The sequence below is a fragment of the Eleutherodactylus coqui genome, chromosome 2 (assembly GCF_035609145.1).
Source record: "Eleutherodactylus coqui strain aEleCoq1 chromosome 2, aEleCoq1.hap1, whole genome shotgun sequence".
Lineage (NCBI taxonomy): Eukaryota > Metazoa > Chordata > Amphibia > Anura > Eleutherodactylidae > Eleutherodactylus > Eleutherodactylus coqui.
In genome coordinates this window covers 264,871,812-264,887,590 of record NC_089838.1, presented here as the reverse complement: position 1 = coordinate 264,887,590, position 15,779 = coordinate 264,871,812, and the positions used below count along the sequence as shown (strand labels likewise).

General features: G+C 41.1%; 1 protein-coding gene across 2 annotated transcripts in view; it reads left to right on the top strand.

The window, feature by feature from the left end:
* The window catches only part of ITGA11 (integrin subunit alpha 11), a 113,933-nt gene that overhangs the window by 77,160 nt on the left and 20,994 nt on the right, over positions 1-15,779 (top strand). For both annotated transcript variants that reach the window (XM_066592947.1, XM_066592948.1), the window contains 5 exons: positions 1,011-1,121; positions 4,924-5,009; positions 11,441-11,648; positions 13,435-13,533; positions 14,957-15,033. In XM_066592947.1, coding sequence (XP_066449044.1) covers positions 1,011-1,121; positions 4,924-5,009; positions 11,441-11,648; positions 13,435-13,533; positions 14,957-15,033 — 581 coding nt within the window. The remainder of the gene's footprint in view (positions 1-1,010; positions 1,122-4,923; positions 5,010-11,440; positions 11,649-13,434; positions 13,534-14,956; positions 15,034-15,779) is intronic.

The following is a 15,779-nucleotide window of genomic DNA, read 5'->3' as shown; positions in this document are numbered from 1 at the left end:
GGGGCCTCCTGCAATGATTGGGATGTGATTTCTGCTGGAAATGCTTGTCTGTTCACATGGACAATTCTAACCAGATGCTGCCAGTCACAATGATTAAGCCTCATGAGTGGCCACTGCACTGTTTACTGTGGCTGGTAATACCTTCCATGATGTATTCCCGTTACACACATGACAGCGTGGAATGAGTAATCTAAAATGTCCGCACAACTTCGGAAATGGAATGTCCCATCCATCTGGCACCCACTCTTATGCCTTGTTCGAACGTCAATAATTCGCGCCATCTTGCTATGAGCACACTGGCCAGTGCTAAACCTCATTCATAAGATAACACCTCACAACGTATAGAGTTGCGTGTGTACACAAGCCATCCCCTGGGGTAACGCTACTTCATAATCAATTTACATACTGCTATCCCATGACGTTTGGCATGTGAGTGTAGAAACATACAAGAATTTATTTTTCTGATTTTAACCTTAAGAGAGAGACATTCACCCCATAAATCAAGAACAATAACATCAAAGTGGATAGTTTAGCACTAGACAAATTTCGGCCTATTTGACTGGAGTCAATGCTATGTCTTTGCATTACTATATTTTTATGCAGACTGTTAAAAAAAGGAAATATCAGATTTACTGAGGTGAGACTATATAACATAGTGACATGAACAAGAATGCAGTGTAAGCTCTAGCATCAAAGAAAGTTTACCCATTTCAGTTTTTTGTATGTTTTCACTGTGTTGATCCAGAATAAGGCAGAAACAAGACCCCTGTGTTGAAGTGTTATTTTGTCTTTGTTGTAATAAAAGAAAATCTTTCCAGACATCCATAGATTTTTGGTCTTAACAGTAAAATAAACCTGGTGACATAATGGGGGGCCCATTTTGATCCTTGCTATGGGGTCCACTCTCGTCCACTTATACCACTGTATCAGACATATTTTTGTACTTACTTTGAGCCTATTTCAACATATTAATCCATGTTTTATTGTGATGTCTGACGCTTTCTCTGTAGGATACTGCAGACTATGTGAAGCCGATTACCTTTTCCTTGGAGTATGAGCTGGCATTTCCAGACCAGGGACCTGTACTGGACGAGGGCTGGCCAACATCTCTCAAAGTGTCGGTAGGTTATAAAAACAATAGAAGAGTTTTAAAAAGGAGCATAAAAGCTAATGGAAAAAATGAAACCTAAAATGAAATAAAATTTGGCATTTGCAAACGTTTTGGGCATCACATCATTTTTTCCATTTTTTCAACAAGCAAACAGTAATAGTGCACTAAAATTTGCAGCTGCAGAAGTTGTTTTAATGTAATTTCAATTATAAAATGAACAGGACATCATTATTAGGTAATTTAATAGAAAGATTTTGTCTCTTCAATAAAGCAAGCAAGAATAATTTTTAAGGTTCAGTTCTAGGTTTACAGAATGTGACCAGGCAAAACTGAAATCTGTACAAATCATGCTTTTTGCTGTTGAGCAAAACTGAAATAATTCAATAATGACAAGCAACTGAAAATGTCACAGAAACATTTGCTGCAGTCAGTGTGTCTCACTATCTCACCCTGCGGATTTGGATGGGGAATTGAAAATGGCTTAACCCATTTAGGACCAGGCACTGTAAATTTACAGCGCTTGGTCCTGGGCTTTAAACCCAGCTGATTGTAAAACTACTGTGTGGGTTTAAAGCCCCTGCTTCTGCAATCAATCAGAGACAGGACGGGTTGTCAGCTGTTAGTCACAGCTCATAACCCAGAGGAGAAGGCAGGATGGGTTTTTAACCCTTTCTGCCTTCTTCTTTCCTGAGTACACAGCGCACAATGAGTGCTATGTACTAAAAAATGAAAGTAGAAGTATAACTTCCACTACACGAGCCAGCAGTCATGTGACCCTGATCAGCTCTGCCAGTGACTATTGTCACTACAGAGAATATTTTTCCCTGTAACTGGGGCTTCTATGGATGCCCCAGCTACAGTGGAAAAGTGTCAGCAAAAAACATATGATTGTTTCCCAGAGGTCTTATATAACGTTATCGGAGACATAGATAATAAAAAACAATAGTTACATAAATAAGTTAAAAATTAGTTACAGAATACAATAAAAATATATATGTAAGGGCTTATTCCAACGTGCGTAGATCGGCTGAGTTTTCACACCCAGCGGATATACGCTGTCTCTCTCTTCCGGGGAAGGAGGTGGGGCAGGCCGGGAGCAGTGCACTGAGCTTCCACCCCCTCTCTGCCCCTTGCCACTAAGTGTAATGGGAGGGGGCGGAATAAGCCCTAAGAAAGAAAACAACCCAAATCCGACACCAACCAAAACCATGACCGTATGCGCTCTGTAATCCAAAACATACATATTATATAAAAACGTCCAAAATAAAATGAGGAACCCATTCCAATACGTTATTTTAGCATAAATGTATTAATTTAAAAAAATAACTAAATGTTAAAAAAAATCTTTTTCTTTAGCTTTTTACTCCAAATAAAACTTAAAAAAACAGGAAATAAAAGTCAGTGAAAAAGATTTGGAAAAATAGCCCTATATGTCAAGGGAAAAAAACGCAACAAAAATTATTTTGGCAGCTGAAGGAAAAAAAATAGGGCAATTAAACCACCACATGGGAAAAATCCCTAAAAGTGTCTGATCCTTAGGGCTGTTTGCCCATTGAATTCAATGGAGCCAGCAATACAGCCGGCTACATTGAAAGCAATGGGCTGCCGGCAAGCGCTGTATTAATTTTCGGGGAAGGGCTTCATGAATGGGTGAGTGAGTGCTGCCTTTGATTGGCTGAGGACTGTGACCAATCAGAGGCAGCCCATTTAGCAGGCGGGGATTTTAAATCCCCGCCTGCTGAATACTACAGAAAGCAGTTCAGGAGAAGAGCCGGCTGGACGCGGCTGATCTCCGGCAGCTGCAAAAAGGTGAGTATATATATTTTTTTATTTTTTACACTTTTTTTGGATGCTTTTCAGGGAAGGGCTTATATTTGAAGCCCTTCCCCGAAAGAGCATCTGCAAATCAGTCAAAAAAAACAGCCGTGTAACTAAGCCCTTAAAACAGCCTGGTCCTTAAGGGGTTAAAAATTGCCTGCAATTCCACACCAAAATCCACAGTGAGGGCTCCTTCACACAATTGAATTCCTATATGTGTTCGCCCGTAGGCAGCGTATATTAGCATGAATGAATTTTTAATCAGCTCGGCTCTCAAACGTAATTAGCGTTTTTAAAGTCATTTACACCGGGTGCTGCAGCGCAGATGCACAAAAACACGCTGAAGCGATGGGAAGCAACGATCGGAATGGCAATAAAATGCCGAATTAGGGCGAGCTGTCTGCTTTTCTAAGCGTTGTACGCAGGGTAAATCCCTCCCCCTTCCTTTTTTTCTGCTGCCATAGAAGTCTATGGGAGCTTGCTGCGTAACACAGCGAAAGACAGGTCAAGACTTATCTTTTCACAACCCGTAAAATAAAAGACGACCGAGAAAGATAGAGCAAGTCCTATTTTTTCTCGTGTGAATATTTTGCACTGAAAAAACACATTCTTTTAAATGAAGCAGTTGAAATCCAATGCATCGCACGGTCACTTTTAATGTGCGACTTTTGTAATGTGAGGAAATGCCTGAGCAAATACGGCCATCTGAATAAGCCCTTAGACCTTAGGATTTTGGTGTGGAATTCCACATATGCAGATTTGGCTGCAGCCTGCGGCGTCATTCTGTCCCATGTGAAAAGTCTCTAAAGGAAACTATTTCACTAATGGGCATATATTAGAATTGCTCTAAATGGAATTCTAGGATATATGAGCTAAAATTCACCAAAGGAGCCTTTGAAGCCCTGAGATTCACAACTTCAGTACAGATGTTTGTATCGAGAGTGTTTAGAAAACTATTGCTACATATAAAGACATGTATATAAGTGGATATTACACCCACTGCTTCCCACATGTTACTTAGATTATATGAAAATGAATTCATTACAAACCTCAACTTCTGTCATTTATTATACTTTACTTTCCAAATTCAATGTTCTACTATTCATTAGATTGTTGCCTAACTGTTGTCTGGTTAAAGTGACTGTTTCCACACTTGGGGGGCAGTGACAGTAAACAATGCTGTAAAAAATTAGCAATGTGCCTGGTAACTTTGGGAAGGTCGCCAATTAGTGAAATGATATTGACAACCACAGGGTAACAAGATCCAAGATCAATTCTAATATAAAACACTTTATACTAGTTTTTTATAGCATATACAGCAAAATAGCATGTATAATATTACATTCCATCCATACGTTCATTGAATCTGAACACTGGATATGTGCATATGCCGCATCCAGACACCCTGGCAGGTAATCGAGATGTTCAGTGTAGGACAAACAAGTCAGAGGCAGGGAACTTGTAGAAACAGCAATCTTTACCACAGCATTCACAGTACTTGTAAACTCCGCAGTATCGGAGCGAGTAGTGCCTTAGCCGAGTATCTGCCCGCTCGTCTCTAAAGATTCGAGGGCCGGCGGGGAGCGGCGGGGGAGAGCGGGGAGGAACGGAGGGGAGAGCTCTCTCTCCCTCTCCCCCCCCCCCCCCCCCGCTCACCCCTGCTCACCCCCGCTCCCCACCACAACTCACCTGTCACTCGCGCCGGCCCCAAATCTTTAGAGACAAGCGGGGAGATACTCGGCTAAGGCACTACTCGCTCGAGTAATGTGCCTTAGCGAGTATACTCGCTCATCTCTAGTTGCAATCTGCTGCATGGTTCCTACTCAGCTGGGATGTTTTTATAGGGCATTATCAGAAGAGTTATTGCCATAGTGTTTATATCTTACTGACAAGCTTGCAGGGCATAGCTTTGGGTGTCATGTGTTTTGTAAATCTTCTAGTTCAGCATATCTTTGATGATGTCTCCTGTGATAATTAATTTTCTGCTGCTTCAGGTCCCTTTCTGGAATGGGTGTAATCAGGATGAGCGCTGTGTACCCGATCTCTTCTTGGATGTGAAACATGATATCCCAACTGCAATGTGAGTGCATGAAATGAGTAACACTTTTATATCAGCCATTACCTATAGTTCATATTATATAAGATGCACTTCCATATAATATGCTAAAAAAAGCATTGTAAAGCATTGTATGTATCCTACCATAATGGTGTTAGTTGGATCACTAAGTCTAAATGTATCATCTGCCTTATATTTATGAGCTATTAAGAATGTACCTCTATAAAAAAAAGTTTCCATAGATTCATGTAACTGAATTTATTTGACAATTTCGCAAAAATTGAAGAACTGTGCAAATCTTTCTGGTACATGAAAACAATGCTTTTCACAGGTCTGCTCCTTAAGAACTGTTTGCATCCCAGGTGTCCTCATGCTCTAATTAGATAGAAGTAGCTGGCAAGGTAAAATATTTAAAAAGAGTCTGTCAGCTACTTTGATCCCTATAAACTGAGCTCAAAGTAGCTGACATGCTGAGTCTGAGGATGTAAGTTTCTTTTTTACTTAACTTCTCTGCCATTCCCCCGCTGTCAGCTGTTAAACCCATCAGTGGACTACAAGTCATGAGCATAGAATGAGAGGGCTACTTAGGGCATGCCTATGTAGTCCATGCATGCACTGCTGCATCGGGTTTGAGAGCTGACAGTGGGGAAGATAAGCATAAAACTTACATTTTTGATCTCAGTGTGTCAGCTATTCTGATCCCATAAGCTTAGCTTGTAGGAGTCAAAGTAGCTGACAGAGTCTCTTTAAATAAGATGTGGTCTCTTTAAGTATGCAGCAAAAGATTCTGTTGCCTCTGGATTTAGTGTTAAGATATATGAGGAAAGGGCATGTTCAAATAAAGTGTCAAGGTGCTACGACCAGGGTCATTGACACATTAGGGAGCCTAATGCAAGAATATCATGAGTGCCCCCATGCACAGATGTCACAAAGATGCCCTCCAAAGTGCCCATCAGAGATGCCCTCAAAAAGTGTTTCAGCCTCAGATGACAAAGAGTTCCAGCCACAGATAGTACTTGCAAAACAAAGTAAGGATAGGTGCCTTATGTGTAGGGTTAACAGGTTGTGACCAAGAACGAACAATTCAGTTGTTGCACTCACCATATATGATTGTGTCAGACACAACATCATATACTTTAGGCTCTACTGGTGTCCGTGACTGCTGCCGGCTCTGATTAATTCATGGGTGATGACAAGGAGAACATAAACAGAGGCGGATTGGTGCTTTTGTTGGTCCGGGCAGCACACAGATCAAGACTTTTCCGTCAACACTCAGCCCTTCATCAGGATCATTATACCTACCAGACGAAGGACCACGTCTTGGCCCGAAATGCGTAGTTTCTAGTATTTTAGTAAATAGGAATAAAGTTATCCAGAAAGTTTTGTTGTGATCTGTCTATAGTCTTCACCCACGAAAATATTAATCCACTTCAATGTTCCCCAGAGTACCTGGCACTAATTCTTCTGGGTTGGACTGGGCTTCTTCACTGTGTATACAACTGCACTGTTTGCCCTCTTGTTAAATCAGTCCTGGCTTCAACAGTTAAATTTAAGAACTGCTTTACATTACCCATAGAGATGTGCATGGTTCTCCAGTTTTGATTAATTAAAATGTCTGATTCCTCAATTAACTTGCTGACCATACAAACTTGTAAATTCTTCGAATTCTACCAAAAAATGTGGGTTTTGTTCCTCTTGGGAGAAACAATAGAATTGAAGAAAAAAAAGTCAACTAGCTCAAAACGCTGTTGTTTCCATTGACTTACGTGATTAAGTGAAAGTCTGCCAACTCCATGGACACGATTATAATGCCATTGATGGATGTCATTACTTTCGGGTCTGTTAATAGTGTTATTCCTGGACCCGGTTACACGCAAGCTCTCTGGATCATCAGCAGCCATATCTATAGTAATCACAACTCTCAGGCAGAACATTTTTTAGCTTCGCTTGACTTGCCACGAAGCAAAATATAATGATATTGTAGACTTTTCACAAAGCTCATTGTATTTCCAGTGCAGATGGAAAAAATATATATTTGATATATATCCTCTGGAAAAAAGTCTCAATTTCTGCTTCCCAAAACTCCAGAGCTCTGCAGCGGAAGCTACCTCCGTCTTGCTTGATGATGCATGACATTGATATAATACATACTATTAGCTGTACTGTGCATCCTGCTGGCCTAGTATGTGCATTTTTTCCAGATACAAGAAGTTTCTTTGCATATGCGGTTGTTTTCACAATTCTTCCACTATTTTTGCAATGGACATAATAAATGTGTAGGGAATAGAGATGAGCAAGCATACTTGCTATGGCAAACTACTCGAGTGAGTAGTGCCTTATTCGAGTACCTGCCCGCTCGTCTCTAAAGATTCGGCTGCCAGCAGGAGGCGGGGAGCGGCGGGGGAGAGCGGGGAGGAACAGAGGGGACATCTCTGTCTCATTCTCCCCCCCCCCCCCCCGCTCCACCCTGCTCACTCCCGCAACTCACCGCTCCGCTCACCCGCGCCGGCAGCCAAATCTCTAGAGACAAGCAGGCAGGTAGTAGGGAACAAATATGTAACTTATTGCATTTATACCCAATAAATACCCAATGCTTTAAAAAATAAAATTGTTGATAATTTATTTTTGTCGATTAACAAAATGCAATTCTAAATCAAATCAATAATTAATGTGACCATGCTTCGTCTTCAAAACAGGACCAATTCTTCTAGGTACACTTGCACAAAGTCAGGGATTTTGTAGGATTATAGTCAAGTATATGATTAAGCAGTTATACCAAACAGGTGATAATGATCATCATTTTCATATGTAGGTTGAAACACATTCATTAACTGAAACAGAAACAGCTGTGTAGGAGGCTTAAAACTTGGTGAGGAATAGCCAAACTCTGCTACAAAGATGAGGTTGTGGAAGACAGTCTCATGTCACAGGTCATACATCATGGTAAGACTCAGCATAGCAACAAGACACAAGGTAGTTATACTGTAGCAGCAAGGTTTCCCAGGCAAACATTTGAAAACATATTGTGGTTTCAAGATGCGATGTTCAAACTGTTTTGAAGAAGCACAAAGAAACAGGCAACATTGAGGACAATAGATGCAGTGCCTGGGCAAGAAGCTTAGTGCAGCAGATGAAAGACATCGTGCTTACTTACCTTAGAAATCGGAAGATGTCCAGCAGTGCCATCAGCACAGAACTGGCAGAAACCAGTGGGATCCAGGTACACCTATCTACTGTTCGGAGGAATCTGGCCAGAAATGGTCTTCATGGAAGAACTGTGGCCAAAAAGCTATTCCTTTGACATAGAAACTGGGCCAAGCGAATCAACCATGCACAAAAACATAGGAACTGGGGTGCAGAAAAATCGCAGACAATGCTCAGGAATGAGGAGTCAAAATCAGAAAGATTTGGCGGTAACAGAAGCCATTTTGTTTGCTGAAGGGCTAGAGGGAGGTACAATAATGAGTGTCTGCAGGCAGCAGTGAAGCATGGTGGGGAGCAGTACAATAATGAGTGTCTGCAGGCAGCAGTGAAGCATGGTGGGGAGCAGTACAATAATGAGTGTCTGCAGGCAGCAGTGAAGCATGGTGGGGAGCAGTACAATAATGAGTGTCTGCAGGTAGCAGTGAAGCATGGTGGAGAGCAGTACAATAATGAGTGTCTGCAGGTAGCACTGAAGCATGGTGGAGAGCAGTATAATAATGAGTGTCTGCAGGTAGCAGTGAAGCATGGTGGAGGTTCCTTGCAAATTTGGAGCTGCATTTCTACAAATGGAGTTGGGGATTTGGTCAGAATTCATGTTGTCTTCCATGCTGAGAAATACAGGAAGATACCTATCCATCATGAAATACCATCAAGGAAGCGTCTGAATCCAAATGTATTCTGCAGCAGGACAATGACTACAAACATACAGCCAATGTCATTAACAACTATTTTAAGCGTAAAAAAGAACAAGAAGTCCTGAAGGTGCTGATATGGCCCCCACAGAGCCCTGATCTGAACATCAAGTCTGTCTTGGATTACATAAAGTGCCAGAAGGATTTAAGCAAGCCTACAGCCACTGAAGATATGTGGTTAGTTCTCCAGCCTCCCTGCCGAGTTCCTTCAAAAACTGTGTGCAAGTGTACCTAGAAGAATTGATGCTGCTTTGAAGGCAAAGGGTGGTAACACCAGATATTGATTTCCTTTAGATTTCTTTTGTTCATCACTTTGCATTTTTTTAATTGCCAAAAATAAACTATTAACACTTCTATTTCTGAAAGCATTCTTACTTTGCAGCGTTTTTTCCAGACCTGCCTAAACCTTTGCACATGACTGTATATACTTTAATAATGCAATAGAAATGTCTCTTTTTTTGACTGGTTGAACTAATCCAGATTGTTCCAGTTAGTCAATAAGTGAGGTGGAGATTTATTGATAACACATGTTTCTGTAATGTAAATGTTTCCATCAGTTCTTCTGCACGCTAACAAAGGGCACAGTAGCGCACAATCAACTGTTTAAAGTATTCTGTTACATGATTCCTCTGTCTGGATCTGCCATCCTCACGTTATTTCACAACAGGTCTCACTGATAGCTTAACTGGATTCAATTAAAGCGCCAGTGATCCAAAAGCTCAAATGTATCAATAAGACATTTCTTTCTGGTACAGATTTAGAAAGTTGAACTGTGGAAACTTTCTGCAACAAATTATCTTATCTAAAGCCATTAAAAAGCTATTGTTATCCTAACACAAGAAATAAACAGTGGCACAGAAAATTTTCTGACAGGGGTTGTCCAGTTGTAAATAGTAGATTGGTGAGGATCTGCCACGCAGAATCCCTGCCAATCAGTTATGCGCTGCACCAATGCATTGACTTGAATGGGAACTTTATGTGTAATGCCAAGTCTGCCCACTGAAGAAGGAACAGAGCTGTCTGTGTCGTGTAGAAATCAGCTCAATGCATGGGAGCACTGGCCGAGACAACAGCTGATCAGCGTGGCAGACCCCTACTGATCTACTATTGATGGCCCACCCTCAGGGTAGGCCATCAATAGTTTACAACTGGAAAGGTTAAATCAAGTTAAACTTTGCCACATGTGTGCATAAATAATTAAAAAGAGCTATAAATGTAATCTTGTTAGATTGGAGACAACTGATTATATGGCAGGCATACACTTGGTCAGTGGTACAAATAGCAGAGAGAAGGGTCCATAGTAATGATCAAAATGGGCCACTATTGGATCCTAGAATTTGCTATCCAATGCAGAAGAAATTTGTGTTACACAATTCAATCCATTTCCATCACCCTTGGGCCAATGTGCTACATTTGCATTAATAATGGGGCGCCTCTGTTGAGGAGAATGCTGCATAGGCTATTTCCAACAGTAGCAAGGAACAAACCAAGATTGGGCCCTATATCTCTAAGGACCACATAGCAGTTACATGGTCCGCCTCTATGTTATGTACAATCTTGCACTTAGTGTAGTCCACACAAGCTTGCATAGTTATTAAAAATGTTTGTGGTTTCATATTCAAACCCATTTAACATTCTTGATCTCTCCAGTCTAACTTACAACCCATTGATGAGTGATCTCCAACCTGTAGCTTTCCGGTTGTTGCAAAACTAAAACTCCCAGCATGCTTTAACAGCTTAGTTTTCCGGACATACTGGGAGTTTTAGTTTAATAACAACTAGAGATGCAATGGCTGAAACCCATGGTTGCAAATTATAACAAAATATATAACAGTAATAATAATCTATATATTTTATGTATTATGTCTCCTAGTGACCTCCCTTTACACATACACCTATTGGCTTTAAGCCCTGCTTTGGGTCCATAGTCTGCAGGCCTGTTTTCTCATATGACATCCACAGTAATGAGATGGTAGACAGCCCTTATTCACTGAAATGTAATTTATCTAAATCAGATTGTATGGCCCATACACACATACGTCACACGCTGATGTTCTTACACTCAATACTCAGTTCTAGCTCAATTCACCTGTTCTTTTCCAAAAAAATGTATTTTCCAAATATTAAGAGACCGGAAAACTGTAAATAGGGCACATTCTGTTCCCTTTAAATGTGTAATCCAACCATTAAGAAATTGGAGAGCAGACTGTGTGGTGCATTAATGAAGTCAAATGTGATTGTTTCCAGCAAGAGAAACCACGTAATCTTGTAGATGTGATACCTTTTAATGGCTAACAAAAATACATGATGTTATAGCGAGCTTACAAACCTTTTGGGTTCTTCTTCAGGCTAATATGGAAAATATCTGAAGAGGCATAAAATATTTACAGTACCAAACCTTTGTTTTCATTATACTTAATGAAGTCAAGCACATTTTGAAATGATGGTAATACCAAGTTATATGAAAGTCACTCTAATCTCGATGAGTAAACCAAGGATTAGTCTATTAGGAGTTTATTTGGTCTTTGTGTTTCTCACATGTCCTTTTCTCACTCTCAGGGAGTTTTGCCAGCGCTCACTCAGAAGATCGCCGTCAGATTGCTCCATTTTTATCCGTTCTTTTGACAACTCAGTCTTCATCATTGAGGGAAGCAGACGGCGGGTGGCTCTAGAAGTCTTATTAGAAAACCGAGGGGAGAATGCATATAGCACTGTACTCAACATTTCCTACTCGCAGAACCTGCAATTTGCCAGTCTCATTACCAAGGTGAACAACCATAAACCTCTATGTGAATACATACTGACATTGAATAGTGTCTAAAGGTACCTGTACATGGATGATCACCCGAATTATCACTGCAACAGCGATTTTGAGCAAGAGTTCTAGCATGTACACATAGCCAGCAGCAGGGCACTGAATGAAAAATCGCCCAGTAGTCGCCAGTCGATTCTCTTAAGCTTACTGAAATTAAGCAACTACTGAACAACTTCTCGCTCAATGTAAACAATGTAAAACATCTGCCTGTTCAATATGAATGGAAGTGAGCGACCGGAAGAGATCTCTGGCGTACCATGCCTCCATTCACTGAATGACTATCTGTGTGAAAGCATAAGAGTGACATTGTTGGGACGGCAGCTGGGTGCTTATGCAGCTGACAGTTGTCCAATGTAAAGGTATAGAGATGAGCAAGCGTACTCGTTAAGGGCAGATACTCGAACGAGTATCGTCCTTTTCGAGTACCTGCCTGGTCGCCCGCAAAGATTCATGTGCCGGCGGGGGGGAGATCTCTCTCTCCCCCCCGTTCCCTCCTGCTCACTCCCGCAACACAGCGCTCACCCCCGCCGGCACCCTAATCTTTGCGGGAGAGCAGGCAGGTACTCAAAAAGGACGATACTAGCTCAAGTATCTGTCCTTAACGAGTACGCTCGCTCATCTCTATTAAAGTACCATTAGATGGGGAGTAGGGTTTCTTACTGGAATGACGTGGGTTTTATTAATGACCTCATAAATAATGGGCAAGATATGAACCAACAAGTGCCAGATAATCATACAGGGTGATTAAAAAAGAAAATTTTGCAAAAATAAAACTGATTTCTCCATACATGAGTTGACATACAACAGCCAGAATGACATGAAAAGATGGAAGAACTCTTCAAGTTTTTAATTCACCTTACAGATGTTCAATGTAGACGCCATTGGTGACACTAGACAACCCAAAACAGCGTATCTCTGCTGCAGTGGAATTGATAACAGAGGATATCTGGGCAGAACTGGACTAACAACTTGATATCAGCCGTGTCACCAATAGCCAACATGAAATATCAGTAAGGTGCATTAAAAACGTGGAGTTCTTCTGTCTTTTCATATCATTCTGGCTGTTGTATGTCAACTCATGTATGAAGAAATCAGCTTTATGCTCGCACATTCTTTTTGAATTACCCTGTATTTGCAGTATATACAAAATCACGGTATGTTCAAACAAAGCTGATAATTTGAAGCAGAAAATTCGATCCCATACATCTGAATTGGGATGTTTCTGAAGCATGTATGCCAATTTCCACTAACCCACATTCAGACGAATGAGACAGTTGTAGAGATTTCTGGAACAAATCTGCTGTGTTTGGACGTACCCTTAAAGTAAAATGACTTTCAAGTATTGGATTTATTTATTTCATGGAAAATGAATATACAAGCCAAAAATTATATATGAAGTATTCCATGAAGACACCATATGGTCCCTCCATGAGCAGAGAACACCTCCGGAATGTACCACGAGATGGAGCATGCAACATACATTTCCTTACATATACCACTCATGATAACAAAGTGTCTTTATGCTGACTCCATAAAGAGGTAGTGCATGGTTCAATAGCAGTATCGCCAATAAATCTATTGCTTAGATCATATAGTAAATTAAGTCAATCACATAGCACTGCACGGGGCATTATCCAACATAAGGCCATCTATGTACAAACTCCTTTCTATCGTGAACCCAATTGTTTAGTAGTTATGGTTTAGACTGTAAATTCACTTTTGTATGTTTATTCTACAGGAAGAATCAGACATTAAGATTGAATGCAAAAATAATGAACGCGTACCTCATAGCAAGATCTGTAATGTTAGTTTCCCGTTTTTCAGAGCCAAGGCAAAGGTAAGTAAACAGCTGCTCTGCTTTGGAATGAACATTCTGGATTGACGTTTTCCATATACTTATTGCTTCTAGACTTGGAATGTGAGCAAGGCTTAGTTCTGACTCTTCTGAAAATGAACAAATAACCTGCAGCACCTCAAAAACAATATTTATGCCAGACCTTCTCTACAACCACAAAACCAAAAAAGATGAAGGGATACCAGGCGAAAAATACATAGAATAACCAGTTTATTTGTATTAGTTCATCACATATATCACAAATACATATAGAAGAAAAGAGAGCAGCAAACTGTTTCAGGATACAAGTAGAAATGATATTTTAGACACTTATATTCATGCAGTCACGGTCTTGTATTATAGGAGTCATACAATGAATGTAGACTAGAGATGAGTGAGCATACTCGCTAAGGCACATTACTCGAGCGAGTAGTGCCTTAGCCGAGTATCTCCCCGCTCGTCTCTAAAGATTCGGGGGCCGGCGCGGGTGACAGGTGAGTTGCGGCGGGGAGCGGGGGGGAGAGAGAGATCTCCCCTCCGTTCCTCCCCGCTCTCCCCCGCCGCTCCCCGCCCCTGCCGGCCTCCAAATCTTTAGAGACGAGCAGGGAGATACTCGGCTAAGGCACTACTCGCTCGAGTAATGTGCCTTAGCGAGTATACTCGCTCATCTCTAATGTAGACCTAGTGAAACATAATATAATACACCAGCCATTATCTTCTCTACATCCTAGATGGGTGTGTTACTGTGTATCGTCCATGCGGATGGCGATCGTGGAATCTGCAATTCAAATGCTGTCATGTGAGACTGGCCTTAATAGGATATAGTTACTCAATATTGCACAGAAATCTATAAACAACTGTACAACAAATGTATCAAGCAGTGACATTTTGTAAAAAGCAGCCAAGGGACTAATACATAGCAGGAAATCAAATAGAAGAGAGTAAAAAACTTTACTGCTTACACTGACAACCTAATGTAGCTGCTAAGCACCCAAAGATAAGAACGCCCAATGCATTAAGTCGCCTCTTGACAAAGTGTCAGGGCATGCTTGTCTTTGGTTCGTGTCTTCTTTGAATAGGGAAAATCATTATATTCACTAAAAGATGTGATTTCCCTGATAAGCAGAGTAGGGGGCGCATTGAGGAGGGCAGGGGTACCACTTATCAAAATGCATCATCAAAAAGAGCTCGTCTCTCTCCGCTGCCTACTATGCTTTGATGCAATGATATTTTTGCTGTACACTCTTCTTCATATATCAGCTAAGTTTAAGGGCTGTACTAGTCTGTTCCAAAAAGCTTTATGCTCAGCTGGGGAAATAAAACTAGAATTTTCACTAAAATTCGGTTTTTACTCAAGAGGTGCATGGAATGTGCGAGGCGGCCTGCCAATATGTGTTACTGATCTCATTTTATATCCTCCTAATAGGTGGCGTTTAGAGTTGACTTTGAATTCAGTAAATACGTTTTTTTGCCATCTCTGCAAATACATCTTGAAGCAAGCAGGTAAGTTATGTGATTATTCTTTAAAATGGTCTAAGATGAGGATGAGGGGGTTAGGGATAGGAAGAGTAGGGGGTGCAGAGAGGAGGGAGGGGTACGGCTCATCAATGTAAAAAACAAACATAAGGCTGTTTGATGAGAGCAAGACGCAGGCATTGCTTGGGAAAATCAAGCAATCGGAGTGAGTTGGAACGAGGTGTGGTCATCGGTGCTAGACTAGCTGGGTTAGTATTTTGCACACTGTCAACCTTGTGGGGTTTACTTGTGCAATGGTATGACGTCTATACTAGGAATGGTGTGATTGAGGAGACACATCCAACGAAAGGAGATCCTGTGGATATAACTCTTCAACGAAAGAAGTCAGAGGAGGATTTCAAGAATCTTTGACAAACAGGCGGTACAAAATCAAGGAAACTGCAGCCCAATACAAGGCTGGTGCTGTAACTAATGTGTCCAAATACACAACCCGTTGTTCCTTAGAATGGATGGGCTACAACAGCAGATGATCAGTTTGAGTTTCACTGCTGTCTAAGAAAAATGAATAGGCGAGACTCCATGGGCAAAAGAGCACAAAAATTGAATCACAGAGCAGTGGAAAAACATCTCCTGGTCAGAAGAATATAGATTTCCATGCTGATGAGAGGATCAAAATTTAGTGCAAACAACCTGAATCAATGAACCCTTCCTGTTGGGTGTCAATAGTCGAGGCTAGTGAAAAAATGGTTTGGGGAATGTCTTCTTGGCATGCC